At 45.4% G+C, this 20,656-nt stretch overlaps 1 protein-coding gene across 1 annotated transcript in view; it reads left to right on the plus strand.

The window, feature by feature from the left end:
* The window catches only part of UBE2G2 (ubiquitin conjugating enzyme E2 G2), a 35,440-nt gene extending 15,110 nt beyond the window's left edge, over window positions 1–20,330 (plus strand). Inside the window, exons 4-6 of the mRNA XM_060242034.1 lie at window positions 6,139–6,257; window positions 17,588–17,728; window positions 18,032–20,330. Of these exons, the coding sequence (XP_060098017.1) occupies window positions 6,139–6,257; window positions 17,588–17,728; window positions 18,032–18,144 (373 nt within the window). The 3' untranslated portion in view covers window positions 18,145–20,330. The remainder of the gene's footprint in view (window positions 1–6,138; window positions 6,258–17,587; window positions 17,729–18,031) is intronic.
* The last annotated feature ends 326 nt before the right edge of the window (window positions 20,331–20,656 follow it).

The raw sequence follows: 20,656 nt of genomic DNA on the forward strand, positions 1-20,656 counted from the left end.
TTCAGGGGCCAGACTCCATCCTGGAACTCCAAATTTCTGGTGTCAAGGCATCTTAAGTCACTTTTAGCAACTAAGCAGGTTGACCTGGAATCAGTAGAGCTGTTAAACGATACCAACCAGGCATTAAAGGTCCTGCTAACTTTCAGCAGCACGAAAATTCCACAGCTTCTCCTAATTAGGAAATCTTCCCTTTGCTCCAAAGGTGTCTTCCCTGTAAGAGTCTTCCAGAACATCTCAGTTGCTCCACTTTTTCCATCAGTGTCCATAGCCACTCGGTCTGGGCAAAAGGAAACTACCATCAAAAGCACCTCTAAGCCTGCTGTTGCTATCAAAGGAAGCAGCACTCCATCAAACAAGGCTATGCCAAATGACCTAATTAATTGGACGGAACCTGTTGAGTCTCCTCGCCTCCTGGGTGAGAACCCTGTGGGCCAGCCTGACTTGGAGGGTGACCTCCTGGTTGCTTACGAAAACCTGTCTACCACTGAGCAACAACTAATTACAGCCAGGTTAGAAGAATTGAAATCCTGCTTATTGTCCTACCAAAATAAGAATGAGAAGTGTCTGACTCCTCCCCTCCTGCAAGACCCTACTACTATGCTTACATGTCCACCCAAAGTTCAGCCGGACCTTCTAAGCGCCTGATTGAGGTGGAAGCAGAGATTCACCCTCTCCTGGACTCTGGGATGGCCAGCCCCATGTAACCCAGTGTGGTCAATCTTATGCACCTCCTCCTGAAGCACTTCCTGGTTCCAGTTTCAACAATGGCTGTATCAACTTTGATTTGAATAACTCGCTTGATCAGCTAATTGAAACTGACTGATGTCTAACAATGCCCCAGCCCTCACCAGTGAAACTGTTATCCTGGAATGTAGCTGGCTGGGGAAGCAAGAAATGGGACTCTGATTTTTGTTCCTACCTCAAACAATTTGAGATCATCTTTCTCCAGGAAACCTGGACAGACTCTTTGATTTGCCTCGAGGGTTTTCTAGCATACTCCTTACCTGGGTTTAAAAGTAATTCACGTGGTCGTCTCCAAGCAGGCTTGTCTTTACTAGTCTCTCAGCAATCTAAATTTAAAGTGCTGGAACTACCTGCTTGCAACCCCCTTGCCCATGCTTTTCGTTTTAGCTGTCATAGCTTTGTGTTCATTGTTGTTAATGTCTACCTTCCCTCCTCTCCTGACAAAGCTTCGCTATGCTCCCTTTGGGATCGTATGACCACATATCTCGAACAACTTGAGCACCTCTTTCCCACGACAGATATTATTTAACTTGGAGATTTTAATGCTAGAATTGGTAAAGATGACCAGGAGCTCTTGGCTCTTTTGAACTTAGACCCCAATGTTTCCCTCCCTTGTTTTTTTAGGCCTGGCAGGATTTCTAAAGATGCCCGCATCAACCAGGCGGGCATTCTATTTGCTAAGTATTGCATCCAATTTGACTGTCATTAGGATGGAACTTGTGGTTTTCTAAGTCAGGGGAGTTCTTTGTGTGGATATTTGGCCTAATTCCAGAAAATGTGTAAAAAGCAGAATCTCTACCTTTGTAGGGGCATAATGTCCTTTTCAGGCTGGGGGGGGGGAGTCTCTCCAGAGGTAGGGAAATTGTTTATATTTACAAAGGATGTTTACAGAACATGGTGGCCTTCATACTCTGTCTAGCTTCAGCTAGAGGAAAAATCTAGTTCTCTGTTCTAAAAAGGGCCTTGTAATGTGCTCATATCTTTCTTTTGTTCTGAAAGGCTTAACACTGAGGCCTGTGGCCCATAGAAAAATGCTAATTCATATATGATTAGCACTAATGCAGGTTCTATGATTAAAGTTAGTGCAATATGTTTAGAGTTAGTGCAAAATGTTTGGCACTCTGTGCATGTTCTAGTGCAAATCTGAATCTACATTCTACAATTTTGCCCAGCAGAAAACATGTATACTCACAGGAGAGAGATACTCTGCTGTCATGGAGGCTTGGTTTGTCATTTTGTCCACCTGGGCTGGGGGAGCTCACTGGTGTGCCCATTTTTTCTGACATGGATTGCAAATACTTGTACAGGTGTGTTCCTGCACTGTTGCCTGGGAATTCTGGCTTCTTTGTCATGATGTTGTGTCCCCTGATTAGTTTCTTGTATGCCAGCTACACAGAAACAAAGTAGCCCATACTTGAAATACTGCTTGTTTTGTTATAGATGGCTCATCAGTAAGGGGCATTTTCTTCTGAGGGAAAATGAACATTATGAGCAAATGAAGCACAGCTCCTTGCCCCAAATCCATTATTTGCAAGCATTGCAACTTTGCTACTTGAAACTGGAATGTGAGAAGGTACTAAGTTTTGAGAGGGATGCTGCAGCCCTCTCTTATACTGCAGCCTGCCAATATATTTTCTCTTCTTCACTGTGTTATGAAATCCTGCAGTAGTTTGAAGTTCAGAAGCCAAAACCGTTTTATCCCCAGAGAAGGATTATATAATTTGTAAACATAAGCCCTACCCTGGATAGCCCAGGCAAGCCCAGCTTCATCAGATCTCAGAAGCTAAGCAGGGTCGACCATGACAAGTACTTGAATGGAAGATGTCCTTAGAATACCAGCAGTTGGGAGGCAGGGGCAGGCTTTAGTCAATCACCTCCCTGAATATCCTCCATATCCCCAATAGAGGTCAGTCACCAGAAGTCGACATGACTTCCAGATGCACATATGCACATATAAATACACAAAAATATCCCCCCCCCCCAAAAAAAAGTATAAATGCAGAACTTGGGTTTCTCAAGCATCTGCATTGTGTCTGCCATTCTGAAATTCAGGCTTAAACAGTATTGTTGTTTTTTGCTCACTTCTCTCATTTCTTCAGCTATGCCCAGAAACAACTGGTCCATGCAGTTTTGGAGGAAAAAAACCATATACATGTACTTAAAAACTTTGCCTGTTCATAATTTAGCTTGCAGAAATTATGGTTGGTGCTTTCCAAAATTTGTGTATGTGTGGGCATGTCCATGTCCGCACACAGCTGTATATAAACTTCATATGCTTCTGTTCATGCCAGTTAATAGGCCTGCCAAACCTATATATCCTAATTGTACACCCTGAGGACTGCAATTGCTTTTATAACATGTGCTAAATTCTACCTTGTACATGTTCCCATAGGGCCATTAGTGGAGTACTCTCATAAACTTTGGTTTATGTAGTGCCTGTTCAGTGGCAGTGCCTGATACCTCTGTCCATACTATGTAACAACATCTTCAAAGAGATCAGCACCTGCCGGCTAGATCTCTTGACATGAAGGTACTAAAATCTGGAACATGCCTTGAAGACAGATTGAGTATAATTGAGCAAACACACCCTTGTAATTAAGCAGTGTTGTGACCTTCCTAGTAATTTAATGTTCAGGCTTTGATTTTTTCCTTTATCCCTCCCTCTTCAGCTTCTTGTTTTAGGTTAGAATAGATGAATGCAAGCACATTAAGTCTTCATTCTTGAGATTTCTAAACAAGACTGAGTTTTTCAACATTTGTGGATTTAACTGCTTAGTACCTGTATTGGCATGAGTACCAGTTACCTGTATAATGTGAGGAAGCTACCAGCACTGAACAAAGTCAGTCTACTGTTTACTTGGCTGACTGGAGTTGACTGGGAGTGAAGAGAGAAGTTTGGGATGCAGGGCGTGGGAAATGGAAAGTAGCCTATAAATGGAGCAGTTGGAGAGGGAGAAAACAGTAAGGGCTTGTTCATCCATGTGAGCAAGCCAGAGTTTCATTATGTCGTCCATTTGTGACACAGTAATGTGGAAATGAGAAAGACCAGGTTAACAGTTTTTCTTAAAAAAAGTTTTTTTTCATGGCATTAAAATTTTGAAAATTCTAACTTATAAAATATTAAATGGCATTAAGAATGGATCAGTTAGTGTGCCAACTCCTTGTTGGAAGATGCTTACAATAAGAAAGCAGATTGCAATAGGAAAGGGGTAGGTTTTAGAGCCCCGTGGCGCAGAGTGGTAAAGCTGCAGTACTGCAGTCGGAGCCCTCTGCTCACAACCTGAATTCAATCCCAGCGAAAGCTGGTTCAGGTAGCCGGCTCCAGGTTGACTCAGCCTTCCATCCTTCCAAGGTTGGTAAAATGAGTACCCAGCTTGCTGGGGGGAAAGTGTAGATGACTGGAGAAGGCAATGGCAAACCACCCCGTAAAAAGTCTGCTGTAAAAATGTTGTGAAAGCAATGTCACCCCAGAGTCGAAAACGACTGGTGTTTGCACAGGGGACTACCTTTATCTTTTTAGGTTTTAGATATCCAGAGAGAGATGTAGCCAGTTAGGCTGACTATACTTTAAACAAGCTTAAAAGGTCAGTTTGTCATGGTGAATATGAGGAGAAACTTCACTGTGAACAGGGCTATATAAGAATGCACTCTTAAGCAGCTATTTTCATTATTTCCATTATTATTTTGGCACAGATTATTTGGGGGAACTGGCTCCTAAGTATTTGGTTTTAAGAGAGAGAGAGAATGAGAATGCTGGCAAAAAGCTTCTTTAGTTCCAGATGTCTAAGTTTAAACATGTGTGGTAGTAGAACTATTTCCTTAACTCTCCTAATGAGGGCTAAACATATTCCAGAAGGGATAGAATGTTGAGAGCAGATGAGTGTCTGTTGAGGGCAATTGGATGGGGAGGCCAGTCCCCCTGATCTAGCACCTGAAAGCCTAGACAATCCTCTAGAAAGAGATTTTTGAGGGTTGGGATAGGATTTCCAAATGATTGCCCCCTCTTGCAACTGTTCTAGCTTATAGAGATTTAAATGTTGTTTCTGAGAAATATTAGTCTCTTTTTTATTGAAAGCACAGAGAAGAGGGTTTTTAAGAGAACAATTGATCCTTTTTTTTAGGCGATTACCATATATACTTGTTGAGCTATTAGAATGGGGGGGGTGTGGAATCTGAAAGTGTTAGACTTACCAGAAAGTTTGAGTAATAAGTGAATTTTTTAGTTCCCCTCAGGCTGGTTATTCAAAGGGGAGGGGCAGGATGATGGTACAGAGCATTGTGGGAAAGCTTTCAGTGTACAGCTGATAGATACATTTAAGTTGTACTGTATATTTAATTAAATTAGATGGTGTAAATGCAAAATAGGTTACATATATATAGGAAGAGCAATGTAGAAAATACAGTAGTAATAGTCACAGCGGTAGAATATGTCATGCTTGGGGAATCATAGGTCTTTCTTGCTTCTGCTTTGTTTTCTGAGTGTCACTGTTGACTATGTAGGAGTGGACTGGACATGCAAAGTAAAGTGTGTAGTTGTATCTGTGACATCTGTAACTTATCAACATGTCCAGCTTCCCCAAGAGCTGTATTAGATGAGGTCAATGAAAACGAATGGCCAGTAATGATGCATCTGAGATAAGTAAACACATTTCTTCCTGGTGAGTGGGAGAAGAAAATGACAGCTTCTACTGAACTATGGCACAACATGGTGTCATAGACATTGCCTAGAATGGAGGCATTTTGCTGAGAAGTCCTCAGCTAGTTTTATTTAGAAATTACATTGCTCTCTTGCTCTGTGGTGCCTTCCCGTCACCCGTGGATAGAGATGCAAAGGAAAGGTGAGTCTTTGTTGACTGCTCCAAATGCTTAAATTTAGTCAGACTGGAATGAATAGTATCTGAAATCGACTTTCTTGGAAGGTATCCTATGAACCACAAGTGGAATGTGTTCACAGTAAGTGGAGCTTTCTCCTCACAGCCACTGCTTATTTATTAGAATATTTTTAGCCACCTTTCCTTGTGGCTCAAAGCAGGATCTTTATTTTTAGTGAAGGGAAAGGGAATTCTGCTGTGAACATCTTATGCTCACAGTTCACAGGGTACAACCATTGGATTATAGGTAGGAAGGAGATCCTGTAAATTGTTCTATGACTCTCATTGGTTATGGAAGAGTGATTAATTGCCCCCCCAAAATTAAGTGTTTCAATTTTTTACAGAAGAATTGTATGCCATAATTGCTTATATCCAAAACTACATTTTAGTAGGCAATATAGACTTAATTAAAGTGGATTTAATGGCAGTCTCCTGCAGTCCAGTACTATTTTCTTGATTTCATTTTTAGTAAGTAATATGTTGGAGCTGTTTTAAAACTGTTTAATTTTTGTTTTGTTTATAGGGGCCCAGAAGACACTTGCTTTGAGTATGGTGTTTTTCCTGCTATTTTGAGTTTTCCTCTTGACTATCCTTTAAGTCCTCCAAAGATGAGGTTCACGTGTGAGATGTTTCACCCCAACAGTAAGTTCTTCAAAGAGGTTGCACCATATCTGCTCATATGGATGAAATATCCTATTGTCTATTTACCATTGTGGCATTCTCACAGTGGAAATTTAAACGACGCTTCGAACACTTATTTGAATGTTTTAAGTAGTAGCAATTGTTTTTTTGTTTTTTTAAAGTAGTACCCTGTGCAAGCACCAGTTTTTTCCGACTCTGGGGTGATGTCGCATCACGACGTTTTCACGACAGATTTTTTATGGGGTGGTCTGCCATTGCCTTTTCCAGTCATCTACACTTTCCCCCCCAGCAAGCTGGGTACTCATTTTACCGACCTCAGAAGGATGGAAGGCTGAGTCAACCTTGAACCAGCTACCTGAACCTAGTTTCCACCAGGATCAAACTCAGGTTGTGAGCAGAGCTTTGACTGCAGTACTGCAGCATCTTCTTCGTGGTCTCTGTGCTTCACACTCATGGGATAGTGCACTTGCGCCGATCCCCGAATCGGTATCTGAAAAGCCCGGGATTTTTCCACGCTCGGCGCCACTGGGCATGCGCAGGCGTCCCAATGCGCATGCTCACCGGCGCCCGCGCGGGGATCCCGCCAGTTCTTTTCTGATTGCTGCGCTGAGAGGTTTCCTTTCCGTTTCTCCGGTCGGTGAGAATTCTTGGCTTTGCCTTTTTCTCGTCTAGCCCATTTATTGTTGTTAGCTAGTTAGTTAAATTAATAGTTTAGTATAGTTAGTGTTAGTTTTTTTAAAAAAAAGCATTCTTTGTTTGTCTGGCGAACTGCCCCTTGGGGTGCTTCGCTCCCGCTTTCCCCCGTTTTCTCTCGGATCATTCTGAGTAGTTTTTTGTGCGGCTTTTTTCTATGGAACGTCGCTGGGGGTTTTTCAAGCGCTGCCGTGCTTGTGGAAAGAAGATCGCCCCTCCGGACGGCCATTCCCTGTGCCTGTTGTGCCTGGGAGAAGCGCACCGAGTAGAATCCTGTCCGCACTGTCTCCGCTTCTCGAAGCAGACCAGAAAAAATCGGGCGGCTCGTTTATCGGCGGCACTCATCGAGTCGGCTCTTCGGCCTCATAGACCGATGGAGTCATCGGTACCGAAATCGACCGACGCCCCGGCACAGGAGCTTGCATCGGCCGATGCTGCTCCGATACTGACTTTGCCCGATCTGCCGGAAGAGCGTGGCTCCACAAAACGTTCCCGCGAGGGCTCGGTGGATACGCCCGCTAAGAAATGCCGAGAGGACTCGGGGACCCGAGCTCCTAAGAAGGCGAAATCGAAGGAGAAGCGGAAGCGGCCCCACACTCCTTCCCTGTCGGTCAGTACACCGGCGTCGGCGATCCCTAAACCGCCGAAGAAGATTATGGCCTCTCCACGCCGAAGCCCTTTGAGTCAGCAGCGTCTGTCGGCATCGGAGCAGGAGCCGGAGATCGACCTGACCCAGCGCTCGTCATCTTCTGGGTCCCGTCGACGTTCGGCTAGCGAATCGACCTCGAAGGTGGAACAGTCGGCACCGGTAGTCCCGTCGGTCCCGTTCAGACCCCGGGACAGACTTGAACTGGAGCGGTTTCATGCGCCTCAATGCTTCCCAATACCACCATGGGAGCAACGCAGGTGGCAACCTCCCTACTCTTGGTACGACTCCTGTCATCGGCACCCGGAGGACTACCAGGACTGGGAGCGAGCATCGGAATACTCCTCCATGTCGAGGGTCTCGCACCGATCCAGGAAGGCGTCGGCATCAGTGTCGGTCCCCCCGGATCGACAGTTAGTTCCGGTTGAAGCTCCGCGTCGACCACCGCCGGTTCAGCTGCCACCGCGAGAGTCGACCCCGATCCTGTCAGAGCATTCCACCCATCAAGACTCTTCATCGGAGTCGGACGGCGAAGTTCAGGACTTAGAGCCTTCACCGGTCTCCCAGACGGCTGAGGATCTTCCGATTTCGCCGTCGGAGGATCTAAAGTCGTATTGGGACCTCGTGAAACGCATCGCGGCCACCCTCCGACTGCCTGTGACCCAGCCAGAACCCGTAGTGGACGACAACGTGTTCGATATAATGCAAAAGAACACGTCCACTGCGGTCGCGTTGCCGGTTACCAAGGTGATCCTTCAAGTGGTCAAGGAACCTTGGAGCAAACCTTCTTCGATGCCGGTGTCATCCAAGCGGCTGGACCACATGTACAGGGTCCAGGAGACTGGGGCTGAGTTCTTATTCACCCATCCACGTCCCAACTCGGTGGTAGTCTCCTCCTCCTCGAAGGCTAGGAAGGTTCACTCCTCTCCACCGGACAAAGAAGGGAGGAAGATCGACGGAATGGGCCGCAAGGTCTACTCAGCTGGGGCACTCGGCATAAAAATATCTAACTATGCAGCCTGCATGGCTAGGTATCAGTATGCCGTGTTGGAACAACTTGCCCCGTTCCTCTCTTCTCTAGGTGAGGACAAAAGGGCCGCTGCAACTAAGTTACAGCAAGAAGGTCTCGCTGTGGCCAGACAACAACTGGCTGCAGCGAAACACATGGTGGAAGCCTCAGCCAAACAGATCACCTCTGCAGTCTGCATTAGGCGTCACTCCTGGCTTCGGTCTACGGCACTCCACCAAGACACAAAAACCTTCATCGAGGACCTGCCTTTTGAGGGTGACGGGCTCTTCAGCACCACAACTGACACGGCGCTGCAAGAGTTCGATAAGAGCGTCAAGACCTCCAAGAACTTGGGCATCCAATCCACCCCCCAAAACTTCTAGGTCCAAGCAGTGGCCTAAGCCCTGGACCAAGAAGCCCTATCAAAGGTTCTCCCCTGAACAATGGCGTCCCCGGGCTGCACAGCCTGAACGACCCTCTTACTCTGGTAACGGCAGGAACCGCTACGGGGCCCAGTCCTCCAACAAGTCTAAGGGGGCTCGTCCCCAGAAGCAGGGGGTTTGACTTCCTGCAAGCACGCGTCACCGCTCCCACTGTTGGCTCTTCCATCCGCCTACGCCCCTTCCTGCCTGCCTGGGAGTTGATCTCCACAGACAGGTGGGCACTGTCCATCGTAAAAGAGGGCTACAAAATAGAGTTTGTTCAGACCCCAAACCAGTCCGTGGTAGTTACCACTCCCCCTTCCCCACCTCTGCTGGCGGAGGTGAACAACCTCCTACAGAAACAAGCCATAGAGGTAGTTCCGCCGGAGGCCAGGACAGGAGGCTTCTACTCCCGTTATTTCCTGGTCCCCAAATGGGACGGGGGTTTGAGGCCTATCATGGACCTTCGGAGTCTGAACAAATTCATTCTGTACCAGAAGTTCAGAATGGCTACCCTGCAGACTATCCTGCCTCTCATCAATCAGGGAGATTGGATGGCGACCCTGGACCTCAAGGATGCCTACTTTCATGTCAACATCCACCCTGCATTCAGGCGTTTCCTAAGGTTTGCAGTGGGTGCTCGGCACTTCCAGTTCAGGGCCCTGCCGTTTGGACTGTCTACCGCTCCTCGGGTGTTCACAAAGCTGATGAGTGTGGTGGCTGCCCACCTTCGTCTTCAGGGAGTTGTCGTCTTCCCATACATCGACGACTGGCTTCTTGTGGCGAAGTCGAAGAAGAGTTTGACAACGCATATTGCCATCACTCTGCGTCTTCTCGGCACCCTGGGATTGCAGGTCAACCTGGAGAAGTCCCATCTGACTCCATCAAGGACAGTTCAATTCATAGGGGCTTTGCTGGACACAGATCAACACCGAGCATTCCTTCCTTCGCAGAGAGCGAAGGACATCATCAATCTGGTACAGCTTCTTCAAAGGCGGCAGTGGGGCACGGCTCAGGAGCTCCAGCGGATGCTGGGGCTGATGGCTGCGACGACAAGCGTGCTACGTTTCGCAAGACTGCGAATGAGAGGACTGCAACTGTGGTTCTTACCTCATTTTCGTCCTCTCAGAGACTCGCCTCGAAAGAGGTTTTCCATCCCACCTGGGACTATCCAATCTCTGCAATGGTGGGGATTGGAGAGCAACATCTGTCAAGGGGCTCCCTTTCATCTACCAACCCCTACCGTGACTATTGCCACAGATGCTTCCATGTGGGGGTGGGGAGCTCACCTGGAAGACCTATGTGTGGGGGGCCAGTGGCCTCCAAAACTGAGTCGGTGCCATATAAATTACCTGGAACTGCTGGCGGTTCACTTCGCCCTCCGCTCCTTCCGCCCTCTGTTAGCGGGGAAGACTGTGGCACTGCTTACGGACAACACCACTGCCCTGTGTTATATAAACAGACAGGGGGGGACAATGTCCCGCAGACTGTGCTCGCTAGCGATGGATCTCTGGACGGAGTGCCTCCAGTGGGACATTTTTCTGAAGGCAACACACCTGCCGGGGGTCCTCAACATTCAGGTGGACTCTCTCAGCAGGGGTGGAGCTCTCCCACACGAATGGGAACTGCAATGGCGGTTCCTGGAGTCGGTGTTCCAGCGTTGGGAGTACCCACAGCTAGATGTCTTCGCCACAGCGGAGAACAAAAAGTGCCCCTTGTTCTGTGCCAAGGGAGGTGCGGATCCAGCCTCGTTGGGAGACGGACTCCTACTTCAGTGGGGGGGCTGGTTCCTTTACATGTTCCCACCCTTGCCTTTACTGACAAGGGTAGTCCACAAGTTAGTACAGGAGAAGCCACGTTGTATCCTGGTGACTACTTGGTGGCCCCGTCAGAGCTGGTTCTCGATCCTGCTCCAGCAGTCGAGGGGGGTCTTTTACCAGTTCCCGACGGATCCGGATCTGTTGTCGGCCCAGGGCGGGCACGTACTCCACCACAACGTGCCTCACCTGAAGCTGACGGCGTGGTTCATCGACCAGTAGGTTTTTCCACCAGGGTCCAGCAAGTCCTCCAAAGCAGCAGGAAGCCTTCCACTCGTGCCTCTTACGAGAGGAAGTGGAAGAAATTTAGTAACTTTGTGGCTGCCTCTCCTAGGCCGCCTGATTCTGTTGGGCTTCCAGCAATTTTTGAGTTTCTTTTATCCTTGGTGGATGAGGGGCTGGTATTCTCCTCCATCAAGGTTTATTTGGCAGCTATCTCTGCTTTCCATGGTTCAGTAGAGGGCTACTCTGTTTTCGCTCACCCTCATTCCAAGAGGTTCATGAAGGGACTGTTTCGCCTTAACCCCCCTTCTAGATCCCCCCCACAGTTGTGGGACTTGACTCTGGTTCTGGACAAGTTGACTCGTCGTCCCTTTGAACCCATGGCAACATGTTCCTTACAACTTTTGTCTTGGAAGACTGCATTTTTGGTTGCCATTACCTCAGCACGTCGTGCGGGGGAGCTCACGGCGATGCGCTGTGACTACCCCTACCTTGCCTTTAGGGAGTCAGGGGTCTCCCTGGCTCTGGACATCACTTTTCTCCCCAAGGTGGTTTCCCAATTCCACCTTAACTTAGAAGTTTGGTTACCCACATTTTACCCTAGTCCTTCCTCCGATGAGGAACGTAGGTTGCACGCGTTAGATGTTAAGCTGTCCTGTTTTATTTGAATCGTTCATGGGGTTTTCGTAAGGACAATCAGCTTTTTGTCTCCTACTCTGCCCCTAAGTTAGGGTCCAAGATTTCATCTCAGAGACTTTCCAAGTGGCTTACTGAGACGATTAAACTTTGTTATTTGTTGGCAAAGAAGCCTTTACCTGGACCTGTTCGTGGACACTCCACTAGGGCGATGGCCACGTCGGTGGCATTCCTGAAGGGTGTGTCCCTTTCCGATGTCTGCAAGGCGGCTACCTGGTCTTCTCCGCATGCCTTCATGAAGCACTACGCGCTGGACGTGCATGCTCAGCAGAGGACTCAGTTGGGAGCTGCAGTGCTGCAAGCTGTTTCTTCAGGTTGACCGTCTTCCCACCTCCAGGTATGCTTTGCTTGCTAATCTCCCATGAGTGTGAAGCACAGAGACCACGAAGAAGATAGACAGGTTGCTTACCTGTAACTGTAGATCTTCGAGTGGTCATCTGTGCATTCACACTACCCGCCCTCCTTCCCCACTGCTGACGGTCTCCCTCCAGTATGGAGCTTCCAGCGGTCAGGAAGGAACTGGCGGGATCCCCGCGCGCGCGCCGGTGAGCATGCGCATTGGGACGCCTGCGCATGCCCAGTGGCGCCGAGCGCGGAAAAATCCCGGGCTTTTCAGATACCGATTCGGGGATCGGCGCAAGCGCACTATCCCATGAGTGTGAATGCACAGATGACCACTCGAAGATCTACAGTTACAGGTAAGCAACCTGTCTTTTTCCACTCTGCACCACAGGGCTTAGCAATTGTGACCTAGCTCTAAATTCTCTTTCAAATACTGTGAATATTTTTATAATGTGCGCCCTACAACTTGCATTTTGGATCTGTGCCCGTCTTGGCTGATAAAAGCTTGCCGGATGGCATTATGTGATCCACTTTGATCCATTGTCAACAGATCCCTCATAGAGGGGGTCTTCCCCACACCTCTTAAAGAGGCTGTGACCCACCCTTTCTTGAAGAAACCATCTTTAGAACCGACCAATTTGGCCAACTATCGGCCTATGTCAAACCTGCCCTTTTTGGGTAAGATTATAGTGAGGGCGGTGGCGATACAGTTACAGGGTTTCCTGGAGGACGCTTCCATAATGGACCTGTTCCAGTCCGGCTTCTGCCCAGGCCATGGAATGGAGATGGTGCTGGTTGCCCTCATGGATGACCTCCTGAGACATCTGAATCAAAGTGGCTCGACAGTACTGCTCCTATTAGACCTGTTGGCTGCATTCGCTACAGTCGACCACCAGCTGATGTCTAGCCATCTTGCTGACGTGGGGATACAGGGGTCTGCCTCACAGTGGCTCTCCTCTTTCCTCCAAGGTCGGGGACAAAGGGTGGCGATTGGGGAAATGCTGTCCCAGAGACACCCACTTATTTATGGGGTGCCCCAGGGGGCAGTTCTTTCCCCAGTGTTGTTTAATTTCTATATGCGCCCCCTTGCCCAGATGGTCAGGCAGTATGGGCTGGGTTGTCATCAGTATCTATCTATTGATGGGTGGCCGGTCTGGCTGCGCCCCAGAGAATTTGGACCTGGAGCTTCAAGCTGTGGTATCATGGCTCAGGCTGAGCCGGCTAAAGCTGAAACCAACGTAAGACAGAGGTTCTCTATCTAAGTTGCAGCGGCCCGGGAAGGGTGATCCCTCTGCCGGCCTTTGATGGGGTGCCATTGACGCCAGCGTCGAGGGTTAAGAGCTTAGGAGTGCTTCTGGAGTCCTCCTTAACTATGGAGGCCCAAGTAGCAGCCACTGCCAGAGCTGCTTTTTTCACCTTCAGTAAACGCAGTGACTTAGCAATGTTGATCCACGCCTCGATCACCTCAAGAATCGATTACTGTAATGCTCTCTCTGTGGAGCTGCCCTTGACTCAGATTCGGAAACTGCAGTTGGTGCAGAATGCTGCAGCCAGGCTACTAATGGGGCTTCCCTGTCAGGAGCACATTCAGCCTGTGCTGAGAGCGCTGCACTGGCTGCCTGTTGCGTACCAAATCTGTTTCAAGGTCCTGGTATTAACCTTCAAAGCCCTATATGGCTTCAGACCTACCTGTTCCCCAGAGAGCATTGTGATCAAGCTCTCAAAATCTTCTAGCTGTCCCTGGGCTAAAGGAGGCTAGGCTCCACTCCACCAGAGCAAGAGCCTTCTCAGTTGCAGCTCCAGTACTTTGGAACACCTTCCCAGAAGCCATCAGGGCCCTGCAGGATTTATCGCAGTTCTGCAGAGCCTGCAGGACTGAAATGTTTTGGATGGCATATAACATCTAATGGGAAAGAGCTACCACCACATCTGAATCCATTGTGCTTTTATTACTAACTGCCTAGGATCTGTGCATGTGAGAAAGAAAATATTACATGATCTGCCTGAAGTAGCACCATTGCCATTTATCTGATTGTTTTATTGTTTTAATATTGCTTTTGTTTACTGTCTATTTTATGGTTAGCCTCCTTGAGTCTGTACAGAATGGGCAGAATATAAATATAACATAAATAAATAAATAAATAATGTAATGCAGGAGTGGCCAACGGTAGCTCTCCAGATGTTTTTTTGCCTACAACTCCCATCAGCCCCAGCCATTGGCCATGCTGGCTGGGGCTGATGGGAGTTGTAGGCAAAAAACATCTGGAGAGCTACCGTTGGCCACCCCTGATGCATATGTTCAATCCAGCCAAACAAGACTTGGGAAGATTTTCCCTTTGTAAATAACAGCCACAGTAGGTGTGTTGGAGGGAAGGTTCTTCTCAATTGTGTCATTTTCCTGGCTTCAAACAACCCACCCCTAGTGTTTCATGCAGTGGAGAGAATATACTGAGACTATACAGAGAACCTGTGCTTCACCTACAGTGGAAGAGTGTAGGGGAAAGAGTTAACCCCACGGTATAGTTACAGTCCTTCCTGTAAAAGAGTAACACACTAGAGATCAGTCATAGATCTTCCATATTCTTGTCTGTCTTGGCCCTTATTATGGCCAGTTTGTGTGAAGTTACTCTCTTCTGCTGTTTCAAGCAAAAAAAGGAAATATATTTGCAAATGTTTTCCCTACAGTGCTGTAACTTGATCTATCTTTCATTTTATTTGGCAGTTCATCAGTGCTAGAGGGTGCTCTAGTTTTGCACGTCCTTTGTAACAAAAGACTGGGAATTTTGGAACATTTCGTTCTGATTTAAGAGTTCTGATAACTTGATTGAAACCCTCCTTTTTCCTTCTGTTATTGTTCCACTGGGTTCAGCAATGTTATTTGCCAGTAACTCTATTTTTATCTGCTTTTTGTCTGACGGGTATATTGACGTAACAACTTGAGAAGGTATAGAATGGTAGTTCTATTCCTAAACTTGCAAACTGTATTGCTTTGTGATTTTGCAAGATCCTGTTTTCTTTGCTCTATTTACCTTAATCCTTCACACAAGTAATACTAATCCATCCATATGTTGCCTTTCTTCCCCTCAGCAATCAATCTCTACCCTAGGGCTATGAAGCTGTTGTAAAGGCAACAGCCTATATATAGCACCTAACAAGTTGCAAACTTGTATAGATATTAGCTAAAGGGAAAACTGGAAAATGTGCTTGGCAGTTTTTAGTGGCCCATTTTAAAGTACTGTATTTGGTTGGAGGGTGGCTGGCTGGATGGTAAAATAGTATTGGGAGTAAATTTTACTTACTTCATTTTATACTTTGCCTTTCTTCCCTATGAGGACCCAGAGTAGCTTGCATCATTATCCTGTCCTCCATTTTATATTCACAACAACTCTGTGAGGTAAGTTAGACTGAGAGTATGTGATTGGCCCAACGTCACCCAGCAAACTGCCATGGCAGAGTGGGGATTCAAACCCAACCTGACACTCTGACCAATAGACCATGCTAGAAAAAATAAGTGAGCCAAATCTTTTACACAGTAACAGGTTAGAATAGCATCACCATGTTTATTTCCAGCATGATCTGCCTCCAATCCCATTCAGAGATTCAAAAGAGGATGCACACCCTGATGCATGATGAAAAGGTGCACAGAAGATTTATTGAAAAAGTCTTAATGGTTCGATTCGTCTTCTTTGCACCTTTTCAAAATAATATCCAGAAAAAATGTGTTTCTCTTTTAGCCATAAGATTATCTTTGGGGAGTATGAAACAAGAAACTACTAGCCTGGGCTCTTAAAAAATATTGGGCTGGATTCTATTATTGTCCAAGCAAAAGGCAGCTCTGTTCTCACCTTCCCCTTCTCACTTCAGCTGTTTGTAAACCTAAAGCAGATATTGTCAGGGATCCAAGAAACCCACGGGTAAAAAAGCTCCCAGGTTAGGGGGCTATGATGAGGAGAAATTGGATGAAATTCACAGAAGCATAATCTTATTCCTATTGAGACTGATCTAGGGGCTTTTATTGTCCTTTTCCTATAGTTTCTTGCCTTTTCCTTGCCCCAGCTTTCCAAACATATTAATGGAGTCCATACCTTGTTACAGACCTTTTATTACAAACTAATATTGTAGTTTTGTGATATTTGTACAGTCTCAAAAATCTGTCTGCATCTAGTCATTTTTACTCTAGTTTTCAGAGTCTCGCTTGGGTAGGAACAAAAAGCGATTCCTTATTCAAGATCATAAATTTTTCCATAGTTAATGTCTACAGGAAAGATTAATCTTACCTTGTTTCTTCTTTGTGGCCAGGCATTCTGTGTGTGTCTGTGCTTTGGTTTTTGTATAGATGCCCTTGTTTGAATTATATCATCTTGTATTTTGGATTATACAATTTAAGAAATGGATGTTTCATCATTGATATCTAATGAAATGTTCCACCTGGGGTTCACTGGTAAATGATGACTTGTTTCCTAGAACTGCCAAGGATATATTCTGTTGTTGTCATAATGGGTTTAATCCTAACTATAGACTCTTCTGCAGTGGAAAAGAAGAAGCAGTTTTTCCCAAGTCCTTGCCACCTTTTGCTGCTTTCAGGGATTTATTATTTTGATGGGCTCTGCAGCTGGCAGCAGGAGAGAGGGAAACAAGGAAGTTTGTTCTTTGAGCAGTGTGCTGTTCATGCTGGATCTAAGACATAATTTTATATTAGAAGTTTATTTTCCTCCAAACTATTTCAGTCCTTAGTTTGTTGAAACAGTTTGTGACCCTGAACTTCAGACCCATTTTTCTCCAACATCATATTCATTAATAGTTTTCTTGAAGGTAGGCTCTTTCTAAGCCTGATATTTTTCACATATTTAAGCAATTACTTGTACTGAATGTTGTTAGCCGCCCTGAGCCTGCCTAGGCGGGGAGGGCGGGATACAAATAAAATTTAATAATAATAATAACTTTATCTTGATCTCCATATTTGTTTGTTGCCCCATCTATTAACAGAATGGTTTTAGAGCTTGAATATCCTGTGGTTACCTAAATTAACTACCTTTTAGCAGTATGATAGACTGAAGCAGGGGTCCCTAAGGTCACGCCCATGGGCACCTTGATGCCCGCCAAGTGTTTTTAGTAAGTGAGTGGAACTTTTGCCCAGTAAAACTTCTGATTGGCTGTTGGAGATTTAATTGGCATTGCAGTTTTTTAAGATGTTGCTTTGGCAGGAGTTGCCACCACCACACAAGGATATTCACTGTGTGACTAAAAGTAAGCTATGGCAGCCATTTTGTGGCTGGCTCTGCTTCCTGCGGTGGCCATTTTGTAGCTGCACCCACCAGACTGTGTCAATTCCAGAGGTGTCCACAAGCTCAGAAAGGTTGGAGCCCCCTGGACTAGAGAGATTTTGTTGCAGTTATGGCAGGAAACTTAATCTTCAGCTGTTTCCTCCTGAGTATGCAAAGAGCATAGTACTTCACTTGTAAAGTATGTGTTCCTCTTTTCAGTTTATCCAGATGGCAGAGTTTGCATCTCTATTCTTCATGCCCCTGGAGATGACCCCATGGGCTATGAAAGCAGTGCTGAACGATGGAGCCCTGTACAGAGTGTAGAGAAGATCCTCTTGTCAGTGGTCAGTATGCTGGCAGGTATGGAACAAATGTATATGTAGATCCTCAGCTAGAAAAACTGTTCTCATAGTTAACAGTCTACCACCATTCTCTAGTACTTTTTGTAATATCTCATCCATCCCCTCCACTAGGCTTCTGTTTGTACCTCTGTGTGCATATTCATGTACGTGCTTGTATATGTGTGTATATGAGTGTAATTCTTATACAACAATAAATTTGGTGCCACAAGCCTCTTAGTTGTTTTTCCATTGAAGTAGATATAATTCAAAGGTATGAGAGCTGTCTAATTGTTCCCATTGCCCTTTCTTTTTCCCATTTCAGAACCAAATGACGAGAGTGGAGCCAATGTGGATGCCTCAAAAATGTGGCGGGAGGATAGAGAGCAGTTTAACAAAATAGCCAAGCAAATTGTTCAGAAGTCACTCGGACTTTAAAGGGAAAAGAAGACTGGGAAATTGACAATCGTAGCAATTTGAACTCTTCTCAGACTGGAAAATGGCAGTTCTCTCTATTGGTACCAAAAGCAAATCTTGCAAAATGCTCAACTGAGTTTCTTCCGCCGCCGCCAGCACTCACATACCATCTTATTATTATTTTTCTCTATTAAAAAATAGCTGAAATTACAGTTTTTTGCAGTTACTCCAGTCTAAGCCTACTGTAATCAATAGGTTTATATTGGAGTAACTCTGCATTAGGACTGCATGATATTTAAACAGATAGGATACAAATGTGTTTAGCATTATGGTAAAAGTTATAACTGCTGTAGTCACGTTGTACTATGGAAAACTTGGGCATCTATTATGTAGCTCTCAAGTTACCTTCATTTTATTTTCTTTCCTACTTTAGTGCAGTTAACAATGCAGTACTGTGCACTTTCTGATGGCTAGGCTGAAATTACAAGTGCCCAGAGCAGCAGAAAAATGCATCTTAAACACTACAGAAATCAGTTTGTTGGAAGCAGAGAGTTACCCTTAGGATATCGTTCTTAGATGGTTTCACATCACTTAAGATAAACGGAGAGTTGTTTAGTGTCTTTCTCCTTGAGGACATTAAATATGAATGCAGCAGAGTTCTTAGGCGGGATTATTTTGTGAGCAACTGAATGACTGCATCTAATGAAGGTGAACCACAGAAGGAGTGATCAGTGTATTTGGCAGTGTGCTTCCAGATGTAGTATTTTATCTGCCCATAGGATATGGCTTCATAAAGCTGCTTTTGAAAACATTAAAGCATGCTGAGTTTGGTGTTGAGGCACTTGTTGAACTTCTTATGACTGCATAGACTTGATGTCATATGAGTAATCATCATTCCTAAAATACCTTGGATGCCTGAGACAAACTCCCCTATCTGAATAGATGCTGGAAATAACTAGCTATCGTACTTGTCTAGCTGTACTGCAGAACAGGAATCTTTCTAAAGTTGTTTTTTCAGTTCTCATCCATAATGATGTAAAGAGTCTAGAGACTCTTGGAAGTAAATGGAAGCAGGAAGATCATAATCATAAGTCATGGTTTGCAGGTATCAATGTTGCCCAGATTAGCAGGAGTTGGTGCTTTTTAACATAATTTACTCTTGCACTCTCTTCAGTATTGGAGTGGGAGCCTGTGGTTTGCATCCATGGAGCACTTCTGCAGTTGGGAGTATTTCTGCCCAAGGAGTATGATTTTCTTGCCTCCCTGGTCCCAGTTTTAGAGGTATTTTGAGCTGTGGTGATGGTGGTGGGGAGAAAGCTGTGCTCTAGAAGTAAAAATCCTTCTGCCCGTGAAAACACTCTGTTGAATTAAAGCCTTTTTGCTAGTGGCAATTTCAAGAAAATACATACCACAGGAATGAAAATTGGTGCTCTGTTCCTCTTTGTTGGTAGGACAAAATACGTAAGGAGCCAGCTGTCAACATGTATTTCGTGGCCAGATTCTTAGGAAGAAGTAATGTCTGTGATTTATCAAAGGACATGTGTCTACATTGCTTCAGAATATTAAGTAAAGTTACCTTGCAAGAATTCCGGAACACAGACTTGGATTGGGGTTCCTTTTTATATGCTGTTTATACTTGAATCTGAGTGTAGGATTTAGATCAGTAAAAATATTTTGTTAGCATCTTGTGGATCTGAGCTCACATTATAAATATGCAATTTTGAATGTCATTTGGCCACATCCTTATTCCAGTGAGCTGAACTGTTGGGTGAAGTGGCCAATGAAAATTGTTCTGAATAGCATCTACAAATGTTGCTTTTCTTTTGCAAATGGCAGGTGTTTGTTCATTTTAATAGATTCAATATAGCTTAAAGAATGCAACATGAAAAGCTCTCCTGCTCTAGCCATGTGCGCTGACAGTATTTAAAAACAAGACTTGTATTCCTTAAATAAAAGGCAGATTTTATTTTATTGAAAGTGCACCAATAAATGTGAGAAATGGTAGTAAAACTAAATAAGAACATGGACTCTTCAGAGTCCACAAAAAGTGTACGGATAGAAAATAAACTATGTAGCACATTTGCAGTATAATGCGATATCTGTTTGCTTGAAATATTCCTGCCTTTCTCCTGAACATCACTGGCAAATTGTAACAATATAAAAACAATATGATAAAACAAACATAAAGACCAATCTGATATTCCTCAGTTGCTTAGACTCATGCTATTTCCATAACTCTATGGACTAATTCTCTTAAAGCCTCACTGGAGAGCAAGGATAGCAGGAACCCCTGACCTTTTCCAAGAAGTTGTTCCAGAGGAAGCCACGGGGGGGGGGGGGGGGAGTATGGAGCAGAGGTCCCTCATTGGCTATTAGCCACAGTGTGTGTGTGTGTGTGTGTATTTTGGTCACTGTGTGACACAGAGTGTTGAACTGGATGGGCCATTAACCTGATCCAACATGGCTTCTCTTATGTTCTTTGTTTTGGCTGGCATTTGGTGATCATACATTTAAATGCATTGAGGATTACTTT

Source organism: Heteronotia binoei, chromosome 6, assembly GCF_032191835.1.
Source record: "Heteronotia binoei isolate CCM8104 ecotype False Entrance Well chromosome 6, APGP_CSIRO_Hbin_v1, whole genome shotgun sequence".
NCBI classification, from domain to species: Eukaryota; Metazoa; Chordata; class Lepidosauria; order Squamata; family Gekkonidae; genus Heteronotia; species Heteronotia binoei.